This window comes from Callorhinus ursinus, unplaced genomic scaffold (assembly GCF_003265705.2).
Source record: "Callorhinus ursinus isolate GAN/ISIS: 27379988/994484 unplaced genomic scaffold, GSC_fseal_2.0 scaffold9, whole genome shotgun sequence".
Classification (NCBI taxonomy): Eukaryota; Metazoa; Chordata; class Mammalia; order Carnivora; family Otariidae; genus Callorhinus; species Callorhinus ursinus.
This window is the reverse complement of record NW_027397071.1, coordinates 30,666,739-30,678,850: the sequence shown is the minus strand read 5'-3', so window position 1 is coordinate 30,678,850 and position 12,112 is coordinate 30,666,739. Positions and strand designations below refer to the sequence as shown.

General features: G+C 36.3%; 1 protein-coding gene across 3 annotated transcripts in view; it reads left to right on the top strand.

The window, feature by feature from the left end:
- Positions 1-12,112, top strand: part of DNAI3 (dynein axonemal intermediate chain 3) — a 70,277-nt gene that overhangs the window by 40,077 nt on the left and 18,088 nt on the right. For all 3 annotated transcript variants that reach the window (XM_073896394.1, XM_073896396.1, XM_073896395.1), the window contains 3 exons: positions 1,124-1,268; positions 2,827-2,914; positions 10,928-11,058. In XM_073896394.1, coding sequence (XP_073752495.1) covers positions 1,124-1,268; positions 2,827-2,914; positions 10,928-11,058 — 364 coding nt within the window. The remainder of the gene's footprint in view (positions 1-1,123; positions 1,269-2,826; positions 2,915-10,927; positions 11,059-12,112) is intronic.

Sequence of the window (12,112 nt, the reverse complement as noted above, 5' to 3'; positions counted from 1 at the left end):
AAACATAAGCAAATAAAAGCGTAAATGTTCATGACCTTGGATTAGATAGTGATTTCCTACATATTACATCCAAAGCACAAGCAAATGCAAATCTAAATCAATTTTGATGAGACTCCACCTCCCCCACTTAGTATGGCTATAATAAAAAAGACAAAAAGTAGCAAGTGTTAGCAAGGATGTGGAGAAATTGGAATCCTCACACATTGCTGTTGGGAATGTAAAAATTACACAGTTGCTCTGGAAAACAATCTAGCAGTTCCTCAAAAGATCAACAACAGAAATTACCATATAACCCAGCAATTAACACTCTTCAATGTATACCCAAGAGAAATGAAACCATGCATCCAAACAAAACTTATACACAAATGATCATAGCAGCATTATTCATAATAGTCCATCAACTGATGAATGGATAGACTGTGGTATATTCTAAACAATAGAATATTATTTGGCAATGCAAAGAAATGATATACTGATATATACTACCACATAGATGAACTCTGAAAATATGCTAAATGAAAGAAGCCAGTCACCAAAAGCCACATACTGTCTGATTCCATTTATATGAAATGTCCAGAATAGACAAAACTATAGAGACAGGAAGTAGATTAGTATTGTCTAGGGCTGGTGGGATGGGCTGGGGGACAGTGAGGAGTGACCGCCAATCTGTACAAGGTTTCTTTTTGGGGTGATAAAAATCTTCTAAACTTGTGGTGATTGTTGCACAGCTCTGTGACTATATTAAAAACCATTGAATTGTGTACTTTCAGTGGGTGAATTTTATGCTATATGAGTTATATCTTAATAAAGTTGTTAAAAAGATGGTGCTAAAAAATGCTGAAAAAATGCTTAAAAAGATGCTAAAAAAATGGTGTCAATCTCCAAACTCAGTTCTCATATATGATAATATTAGTGTCAATACCAGCAGTCATCAAATAACCCTATAAACTGTATAATTCTCTAAAATATAAAATGCAAAACAATCCCATGTCATAAAAATCTTAGTTTCAGAGATATTAAAATACAGCCGTGATCACATTGCTTATGTGTAGCAGCATAAAGTATGGTAGTTCTAAGGCTACATCTCTTACTTATACTAAATAAAATGTGAATTTTTTCAAAGCACAATATGTTTTTGGGATATCAGACCACAGAAAGCTTTAACCCCACAATTAATAGAGAAAAAGAAAGAAGAACATATTGAAACTTCTTTGGATGTACCATCTACTTTTTTGCATCTCGATCTCTCCTGGAAACCTCTCACTAAGGTAAGTAACATGCAATTTAGTCCATTCTATTTGCTTGCATGTACACTTATAATATATGTGCATATACATACATATATACACACATTCTAGAAGTAGAGCAGCTCAAATAAACATAGGACTTTATAATTTATGTATTCATTTAACCAATGAATTCTTTTATTGAGAATTATTATGAGGCCTGCCTAGGTCAAGCCAGAAATCACAATTTTTGTGAACTCAAGATTGATATTTGTTCATGTATAAGCATGCCCCAACTTACTGATGGTTAGCATAATTAATTATGCATTTGCATAAGCAGTTGCTTGTAAACCAGTAGGCTCTCAGGTTAGCCTGGAAAGCTAATTTTAATCTCTAATATAGGCAAAATTCTGCATATTTTTTCATGTAGTAGGAAACAGTATTTTAATATCTATGACCAAACAAAACTGAAAGTAATTGAAAGAGAAATTATTTTTACTTTTCTTAAAAGGCAGAGCTTTGAAGAAAAGCAATTTTAATTTAAGAAAGATATGGCTGTAGATGGAATATGTGTGGAAAGTATGAATGGGCTTCTGACATTGATGACCCTCTTTTTTTTAGAATGTCTAGTTTCAATTCCAAACTTAAGATTTAGTCCCTTCTTTTACAAGTATCACTAGAATTATATTATTATGTATTTGCTCCAAATGGAAGAGAGAACACAGAGGGGTGAGAATATTCCAGAAGGAGCTGGGATTAGAAATTAGAAATTAGAAACTACAGAGGATGAGGAATTTTCTGGGGTAGGATTTACCAAGCTGCAAACTGTTTAAAAAGAAGTGAGCAATCAGAAACTTACCTGGGAATAATTGTCAGCATGTGGACAAGTGTCCTGATGGAGAAATGTGGGGCAGAAGTTGTGAGGGAAAGTATAAAGAGTGACAGCTTCCCATTCTGGTGCAGATCCAGGGCCACTTCTGGAACCCAGGGGCACGTGTGTCCCCAGGGTGACTCAGCAGTGCCTGGCAGATGAAAAGACCCCACACAACTTTCTGGAGCTTCATTTAAGTGAAAGATGTAGGAACCAGGAGAATAAACCATTATTTTATATTAAAACCAAAAAGGTTGTATTATGAACTAGAATACACAATATTTTCAGAAATTAAACAGGATTTGGAAATGAGCCCCTGGACAAGCTCCCTTTGACTGCAGGGTTTTATTTTTATTTATTTACTTATTTATCTTTAAAGATCTTATTTATTTATTTGTCAGAGAGAAAGAGAGAGAGAGCTTGCACAAGCAGGGAGGAGGGGCAGAGGGAGAAGCAGGGAGCCTAACTCGGGGCTTGATCCCCGGACCCCGGGATCACGACCCAAGCCGAAGGCAGACACCCAACCAACTGAACCACCCAGGTGCCCTGAGTCGCAGGGTTTAGGCACTGTCTGTGGGGAAAAGCAACTAGGAATTTGAGGGAGAATGGAAAAGAGACAAAGGGAGGGAGGGAGGTGGGAAACAGCCATCTGGGGGCGGAAGGAGAAAGCAAGAATAACTCACCCACAGGATATATGGAAATAATCTTTCTTCTATGTTCTCCCAAAAGATAAGGCTGTCTAAAGGTGAAACAAGTTTAGACCACTGCCCAACCAAGATCAGCTTGAGTGAAGACAATCTCCTTTACAAAGCACAAGGTAACTGCCTTTGCTTATTAAAACGGCACGTAGTAGTTTGAGTATTAATTTCTAACGTCCAGGGTGCGTTACTTGCTAAGATAGTCTGATTTGTAAAAAGGATACAGAAAACCAAACCCTCCAAAATGGAACTTTATCATGGCTATAATAACTATAAGGGCGCCTGGGTGGCTCAGTAGGTTAAGTATCCATCTCTTGATTTGGGCTCAGGTCATGACCTCCGGGTTGTGAGACAGAGTTCCACATTGGGATCCTCACTGGGCATGGAGTCTTCTGGAGATCCTCTCCCTCCCCCTCCCCCTCACTCCTTCTCAAAAAACAAATACACACAAAACTATAGCCAACACATTAAAACTGCCTACACACACACACACACACACACACACACACACACACACACACAAAGATTTGACGACAGAATTCAGTTTAGTTTAGTTTCATAAACATTTATCGAGTACATTTTTGAGAACTCATTACATTAACAAAAATTTTACGAAGCTGTCCTAATAAATATGGATGTGCTCAAAGAATAATTCTATAAAATGGAACATATCTCGAGTCTAACAAAGTAAGTTATGAAGTATAAGAAATAAATTACCATTCCCAGTCAGAATATAATAGAAAAATTAATATTTGTACAGCAACATGATAAAATAGAGTAGAGAAATAACAATTGCCTTTTACATCTGTCTCAACTCAACCCCTACACCTTTGTTGAAGTAATTGAAGGGTACACATACAAATATCAAAACTATTAAAATAAAGGTGTTCATGAATATCCCACCTGAGAGCAATGAACAATGAAAATGTAGGAGAATCACTAGAAACTAAAGTACTTTCCAAATATTTGCCTTGTCAAATGGATTTCCATTTATAAATTGTTGAATGTTCAGTTAAGTGATAGAATATCTCGTAAAAAACATAATATGTATCTAATACCCTGCTTGGGCAAAACTCACTTTGAAGCTGTGTGTTTCATAGATACAACCCAAGGCCTCATGCTAAAAAAAAAAAAAAAAAATGTTTATAGACCTTTTCTAAGCACTATTAAAACTTTGCATTTTTTTAATGTATTTGGGCCTGCTTCATTTCAGAAGGAATGGAAGGTGAGTTCTCCACTTCTTCGTAGTCAACTATCAGCTGCAATTTATTGAATTTCGGCCATGGGTTAGGTACTGTGCTAATTAATACTGCACATGCTTTCATTCATTTACCAGATATTTATAAAGTGTTTATTGTATGCTAGGCCCTGAGGGTGCAATGGTGTGTAAAACAGATGCTAATGGTCAGGACAATCCTGCAAACTGGGAATTTTCATTACCATTTTATGATTAAGGAAACCAAGACTGAGAGAGGTTATGTGCGCCTGGGTGGTTCAGTTGGTTGAGCAACTGCCTTTGGCTCAGAGTCCTGGGACTGAGCCCCACGTTGGGCTCCCTGCTCATCGGGGAACCTGTGTCTCCCCCTCCCCCTGCTCCTGCTCTCTTTCTCAAATAAATAAAGTCTTTAAAAAAAAGGGGGGTAACTCATTAAATGCCTATTAAATTAATGAAAAAAAGATGATCATGAGGCTCTTACTGCTTTTATCCAGTTGATAGTAAGGATATCACTATATCTTTTAAAAGTGTGTTTTTTCCTTATTCACTTTCAACAAGTTTATTGAGGTACAATTGACATACAATAAAATGTAATGTTTTCAACACAGGGCTATTACATATACATATATGTACAAATATACATATGTACATGTACATATACATGCCTTTGTATGGACATGTGCTTTTATTTGCTTGGGTAAATACCTAGGAACGGGATGATTAAATCATGTGGCAGGTGTATGTTTAACTTTTTAAGAAACTGCCAAAGTGTTTTACAAAATGGTTATACCATTTTACATTCCAACAAGCCATGCAGGAGAGTTCCAGTTTTTCCACATTCTCATGAACAGATGGTATGGCTAGTCTTTTTAACTGAACTATTCTAAAACGGGTGTAGCGATATCTCATTTACATTTACCTAATGACTAAAGATGTTGAGCATATTTGCATGTATTTTTTTTGCCACTCATATATATATCTTTTTTGGTGAAGTGTCTGTATCTTTTACCCATTTTTTAGTTGTGCTGTTTGTTTTTTTATTATTGAGTTTTCAGAGCTCTTAACATATTCTGCATACTAGTCCTTTATCAGATAAGTGATTTGCAAATATTTTCTCCCAGTCTGTGATTTACACTCTGTTAAACTATTAAGTGTCAGGGACACCTGGGTGGCTCAGTTGGTTAAGCATCTGCCTTTGGCTCCAGGTCATGATCCTGGGGTGCTGGGATTGAGCCCTGCGTTGGGCTCCCTGCTGAGCAGGGAGCCTGCTTCTCCCTCTCCCTCTGCCCACTTGTGCTCTCTCTCCATCTGTCAACTAAATAAATAAAATCTTTTAAAAAATTATTAAGTGTCATTCTCCTAACACTGTCTTTTGCAAAGCAGAAGTTTTTAATTATGAGGAAGTCTAGTTTATCAGTTTGTTCTTTCATGGGTCATGATTTTGGTTTTGAATGTAACCGAAGGTTGGGTTTTTTCTTTTTTCTAGGAGTTTTATAACTAAGTTTATGATCTTCATTGAGATGATTTTTTTCTATGCACAAATTATGAATCAGAGTTCATTTGTGTGTGATGTTCCAGCACCAATGGTTGAAAACACTATCCTTTTTCCACAGGATTGTTTTTGCACTTTTGTCAAAAATCACTTGTCCAAATATGTGAGAGTCCATTTCTGAACTCTCTGTTTTGTTCTGTTGATCTGTGTCTGCCTTTACACCAATACCACACTGTCTTGATTACTGTAGCTTTAGTACTGTAGTACTAAAGTCTTGAAATTAGTGCTAGTCCTTCAACTTTTTACTTTTTCAAAGTAGTTTTTAACCATTCTAGGTTTTTTGTTATCCCATGTGAATTTTGTATCTTTTGTCTTGCATAAGCCTGCTCTGACTTTGATTGGTAAATCAATATTACAAGATCAGTATTACAAGAATTTGGTGTCTGCAATATAGAGTCTTTCAAGTCATTAGTAAGGTATATCTCCCCATCTACTTAGGTCATTAATTTCTCAGTGATGTTTTATAGTTTCCAGTGTACAGGTCTTTCACTTCTTTTGACAGATTTGTCTCTAACTCTTTCACATTTTTTGGTGCTCTAGTAAATGGTACTTCCAAATTTTTAATTTCTGATTGTTCATTACCAGTGTGTAAAAATACAAATGATTTTTGAGTATTGATTTTGTATCCTACAATCTTCCTAAAATCACATGGGTTATAGTGGCTTATTTGTAGATTTCTTTGGGTTCTCTATATAGATGATAATGTCATTTGGGTTCTCTTTGTAGATGATAATGTCATCTGTAAATAAGGACAGTGTTACTTCTTTTCTGATCTGTATGATTTTTTTTCTTACCTGATTACACAGCTAGAAACCTCAGGATACAAAGTGGTTAGAGAGCATTCTTATTTTATTCCAGATCTTAGGGAGAAAGCATTTAGTCTTTCTCCATTAAGTATGATGTTAGGCTGTAGGGTTTTTGTAGAGTCCTTTATCAGGTTGAAGAAGTTCCCTTCTATATACCAATTAATGTTGGATTTTGTCAAAAGATCTTTGTGCATTTTTGGAGATGATCATATGCTTTTTTTTCCTTTTTAAACTTATTAATACGGTGAATTACTTTGATTAATATCTGAATGTTAAACTAGCCCTGGATTCCTGGGATAAACTCCACTTGGTTGTGATTTAATAATTGTAATCCCTGAATTTTTTAAGGAACAATTTTTAACTGTTATCTCTATACTTATATCGGCATTTATTCAAAACATGTATTAACTCTTGCAAAGTGCTAGGCTCTGAGGATATAGCTGTGAAAAGATAATTCCCTGCTTCTGTGGAGCTTACCTTCCGGTGTGATAGATACATATCTGTATCCACTTAAGGAAGGACCTATCTAAAATGAATCTTGAGGCATGACCCAAATGTCATCAAACAGGAATACTCCCCATCAAATGAATGCTCTCTTTCCAGACGAAGACATTTTGTGGATATTTCTTAGAGAAAGGTATACTGACTAAATCAGTTCATAAAGGGAATGGACATAATTTTTTAGATTCTCAGCTGAGACTGTGGTTGGCTATGTCCCTTTACGTGTGTTCAGAAGTCTGTGTTGCAGGCAATCCCACAAGTCCTGGAGAAAATTAAATTTCGCTTGGTAATCTCGAAGGATCGTGCTAACACATGCCTCTTATCACTAAAGGCAGTTACTGCGGTCATGACCTGCCTCTTGTGTAGATGGCCAACTCTCAGAGCTTTATTTGAAATCTCATTGTGGTGTTTTGAATCTCCGTAGGACACACTTCCAGCTATGTACCTACTCTGGCCAGAGTTGAACCTATTGACTAGAATATACTCGTATGTTTCTTGACCACATTTTGTTTATTGACCCAATATTGGTTCTCCTTCGACCTCCCACCAAGAATTCCTAGTTCACGCTCTTCCATCATCACATTCTCAAGACCTCTCTCCAGCTGTCTGGTACTGTGTTGCCACCTAGTGGCTGTAGGCCACGTGGCTCTCACCTGCCATGTTAGATCCCTAAGAGTCCGTGCCCTTCTGAGCGCTCACTTTCAGATGTTCTTTTTGTTTATTCTGTTGAGGAAGACTTTGCTCTAAATGTTTTTGGAATTCCTATTTTGGAATTGCCTTCAGAGCCTCCGTTACATTCTTCTGAGCACTGTGGCATAGTAGCTAAGGATGTGGATTCTGGAGTTTGTGTTTAAATGCTAAAGCCACCATTTTATTATTTGACCAGGTCAAATTACTATACCTCTCTGTGCCTTCCTTTTTTTTAATAAACCTGTTTGAAAAGAGAGAGGTGAAGATAAGGGAAGTAAATAATGAAGGTAACTACCTCATGGAGTATTGTGAAGATAAAATGAGTTAATACATAGACAGCTCTAACAGCTCTTTGTCATCCTTGAAGGAGAATTAGTGCTTAACCACCTCAGGAGTTACTGTGAGGATTGAGTGAAACGGTGCATGCGGAGCACACGTTCAGTACCTGGCATGTAGTCACGTAGTAAGCATTTAGTAAATGTTAGCTGCTGTTAGTATCCCAGGCCGTCCCTGGTGATGGAAATCCATGGATGGATTCCATGAGGATAATGCTGAATTTAATAAATATGCAGGATATTCCAGTCGAGTCTGAGTAAATACAGTAGATGATCACATTTTTCTCTGGCCTCATTCTCTTTAACTGCACCACAGTAAACTCTATCAACGAAGCCCCTTTTCTCGGAGCTCCTGACTTGGCTTTTGTGGTTTTCCTGATACTTCTTCAGTTTCCCTCCTCGGTCTCCTCTTCCTGCTGCCTTCTCATCATAAATGTACCTAAGACTCTAACTTCAGCAGTGTGCTTTCCTCTTTACTCACCCCTTTTGGTAACTTGGTCCACTCTTACCCCGTTGACAATCCTCCACCTTGCCTCTCGCTATCTCCTGGGTTTGAACCCAATCTATTCCCTCAACTTCAGTGTGTCCAGAACAGAACTTGGGTCATCCCTGTCTCTCTCCTCAGGTCCCTACATCCAGTCTCTCACTTAGGATAACTAGGTCTTCCTTTACAGCACATCTCACATTTGCCCCTTCCTTTGCATCACCTGTACTGACGTCACCCTGGATCAGGCTCTTGGCTCCCCTTGTTAGACCAGAGGGCTCCAAACTCTTCCGTCTTGCTCCCCTCAGGAAACATTTTTTAAGCACATATTTCCAATGAACATGTATTTATCTACAAATTATATGCATGTTCTACTCTACTAATATGATATACTCTACTAATACTAATATATTAATGTATATTATTTAAAAAGAGAAAAACAGACATTGAAATGAGAGTGAAGAATTTGACATAAACAATATCTTTTAGTAGGAACAATGTGGGGACGCTTGGGTGGCTCAGATGGTTAAGGCTTTGCCTTCGGCTCAGGTCATGATCTCCATGTCCTGGGAGTCTGTTGCTCCCTCTCCCTCTGCTTCTCCCCTCTGCTTCTGCTCTCTTTGTCTCTGTCTCACTCTCTCTCAGATGAATAAATAAAATCTTTTAAAAAAAAAAGAACATTATGATTAAAGGTACCTAGTTATTTCTTGAAATGTTGATTGACACTTTGTAATACAGCTATTTAAAAGTCTGGTTTCATGTTTGGCTTATTTCAATACTGGTTTTTGATGTCTTACTTATTGGGAAGGGATCTACAGGCCCAAAACATGTAGATCTCTAATAAAGGAAATGCCGGTTGATTGTACCAACAAAGTCATAATTGTTTTATTGTTTTTTTTCTTAAAGATTTCATGTATCTATTTGACAGAGAAAGAGAGAGAGAGAGAACAAAAGCACAGGGAGCGGCAAGCAGAGGGAGAGAGAGAAGCAGGCTCCCCGCTGAGCTTGATGAGGGGCTTGACCCCAGGACCCTGGGATCATGCATGACCTGAGCCAAAGGCAGACACCTAACTGACTGAGCCATCCCCGTGCCCCTCATAATTGTTTTTTACTTTTGTCCATAATTATGCTATATTTTTTTAGATGGAATGTATATTTTTAGTAGACCTGAGGTTTTTTCTTTTTTTTTCAACTTTTTTTTATCATATTATGTTAATCACCATACATTACATCATTAGTTTTTGATGTAGTGTTCCATGATTCATTGTTTGTGCATAACACCCAGTGCTCCACGCAGAACGTGCCCTCTTTAATACCCATCACCAGGCTAACCCATCCCCCCACCCCCCTCCCCTCTAGAACCCTCAGTTTGTTTCTCAGTTTTTTTCTATTTTAGTTTTCATTTATATGTTTTTTGGTTGGTTATTATGTTTGTTTGTTTGTTTTCCCATGGGTGATATAACCTAGATGGTGATATATTGAAATGTGGTGAGTAGGGTTCCCAGAAATTTAATATCACATTTTTTTAAAACTAATAAGTGACCTGGGAATATGCCCAAGATAATATCTTAGAGCACAGAAAAGGAGGATACAAAGCTAAAAGACACAATTAAAAGAAAATCTTTATATATTCATAGAATATATATATAACAGAAATGTAATTATAGGGAAATATTTTAATAGTAGTTATCGCTGAGAAATATGATAATGGATGATTTTTGTTATTTTCCTCATGCTTTTCTCTATTTTTCCAAAGCTTCAGTAAATAACATTTACTAATTTTAGCTCATAAAAAGACTTTTGTTTTAAAACAAGATGACATCAGATACTTTTAAAAACAAAGAATTTCCAGATGGTGTTTGAATTTTAGCTCCCAGATTTACTATGCTCTGTTTGCATGTATAGTTACAGCTGTAATATAGTACAATCACTGTGTTCTTATGTAATATACATGAGCTAATAAGAAAACCTTAAATTATGTTCCATACATGTACTGTGCTTATGAAAAACAAGTAATACATTTTAGATGGATTTTTTTTTTAGAAGTTAGATCATTTTTGACACTTAAAGGGCTAATCTTGAATTATTTGAAAAAAATGTCCATATGATACCAACTGAAAAAATGACACGAGTTTCCAATTAGAGTCTTATTGAGAATATCAAGAGTAATGTAATCCAGAGGATATATGTCATGTTCAATTTTTACTGTAAATAATTCTGAAATGATAAAATGTGGAACTGGTTTTTAAACTGTGTGCCATGGAACTTTTTAGAGCCCTTGAAAGTAGGTAGAGGGGCCTTCCCCTTCCCACCAGGAAACACTTTAATCACAGCAATGCAGGTTTTGATCAATTTTACATGCAAGGGTTCCTGCATATACTTTGGTTTGAAAAAAAGTGTTCTACTGCTAAATTAGAAGTCTAAAGATATTTATATTTATTCCTACCACGCTGGGGAGGAAATGGGGGACAGAAAAAATAAACTAACCATATTTTAAAAGGTCTTTCACTGTAAATATGTGTTTCTTCTATTCATACTCCTCTGAAAGACAAAATATTAGCCCAGAGCAAAGCAGTGAAGGCAGGAGAGATGAACCCATACCACAATCTGGAAGCTGGGTTGGCCAATCATCTCAAGCCAATAGAAGACTTCTGCACAAAGTTCTTTGTGGGAACAGAGGTGAGTTAGAATTATCTACTCTTTTACATATGTATATACATATATAGAAAAGAGTCTTCATTATATATAGTCTTAATTTCAGCCTCATTGAGACATAACTGACATAAAATTGCGAGATATGTAAAGTGTCTATCATGGTGATTTCATGTATGTATACATTGTGAAAGGTTTCCCCCATCTAATTAATTAACACATTCATCACTTCACATATTTATCTTTGTGCCTGTGTGTGTGTGATAACATTTAAGTTATATTCTCTTAGCAAATTTCAATTATACAATATGGTGTTATACTGTAGTCACCATGTTTTACATTATATCCTCAAAACTCACTACTCTTACAACTGAAAGTCTGTACCCTTTTACCAGCCTCTTCCTATTTCTCCTGCCCCCCACCCCCACCCTGGCAACCACTTTTCTACTCTGTTTCAGTACAACATTTACTGCACATTTGCTTTATGAAGGTTTGCAATATTTATACCATTCCCATATTTTAATATACTTCTTTGCACTGAATTTTTTAATGTTGATGCTTCATAGATTCATATTTAAAATGTTCCTGATGAATGTGAAAAAAATCTATAAAATTCAGTATGATCCTCTTTACTAATGATTTATTGATCAACCTGTGAATATTTATTGAACACCCACACCATATAGAAGAAATCCATGCTAAATATTAGAGCCCTACTAAGAAAATATATTGCTTTGTTAGCTAGCAAAATATAGTAGCAAAACTCACTCAGTTCAAAAGATAAGTAACAACTGGATATAATAATGATAATGGCTGCCATTTTTTGGCACCTACTATAATAACCAAAGTGAGCTTACATTTATTGGACATTTTCTATATAGCAGGGTCTGTGCCAGGTATTTGTTCCAAATTGTATCTCATTTAATCCTAATAATCTTGTAGGGATTAATCTTCACTTTGCAGATGAAGAAATGAGGCTCAAAACTTTATCTATGGCCATACAGAGACAGAGATGCCTTTTTCTTTTTTTATTATTGTTATGTAAATCACCGTACATTACATCATTAGTTTTTGATGTAGT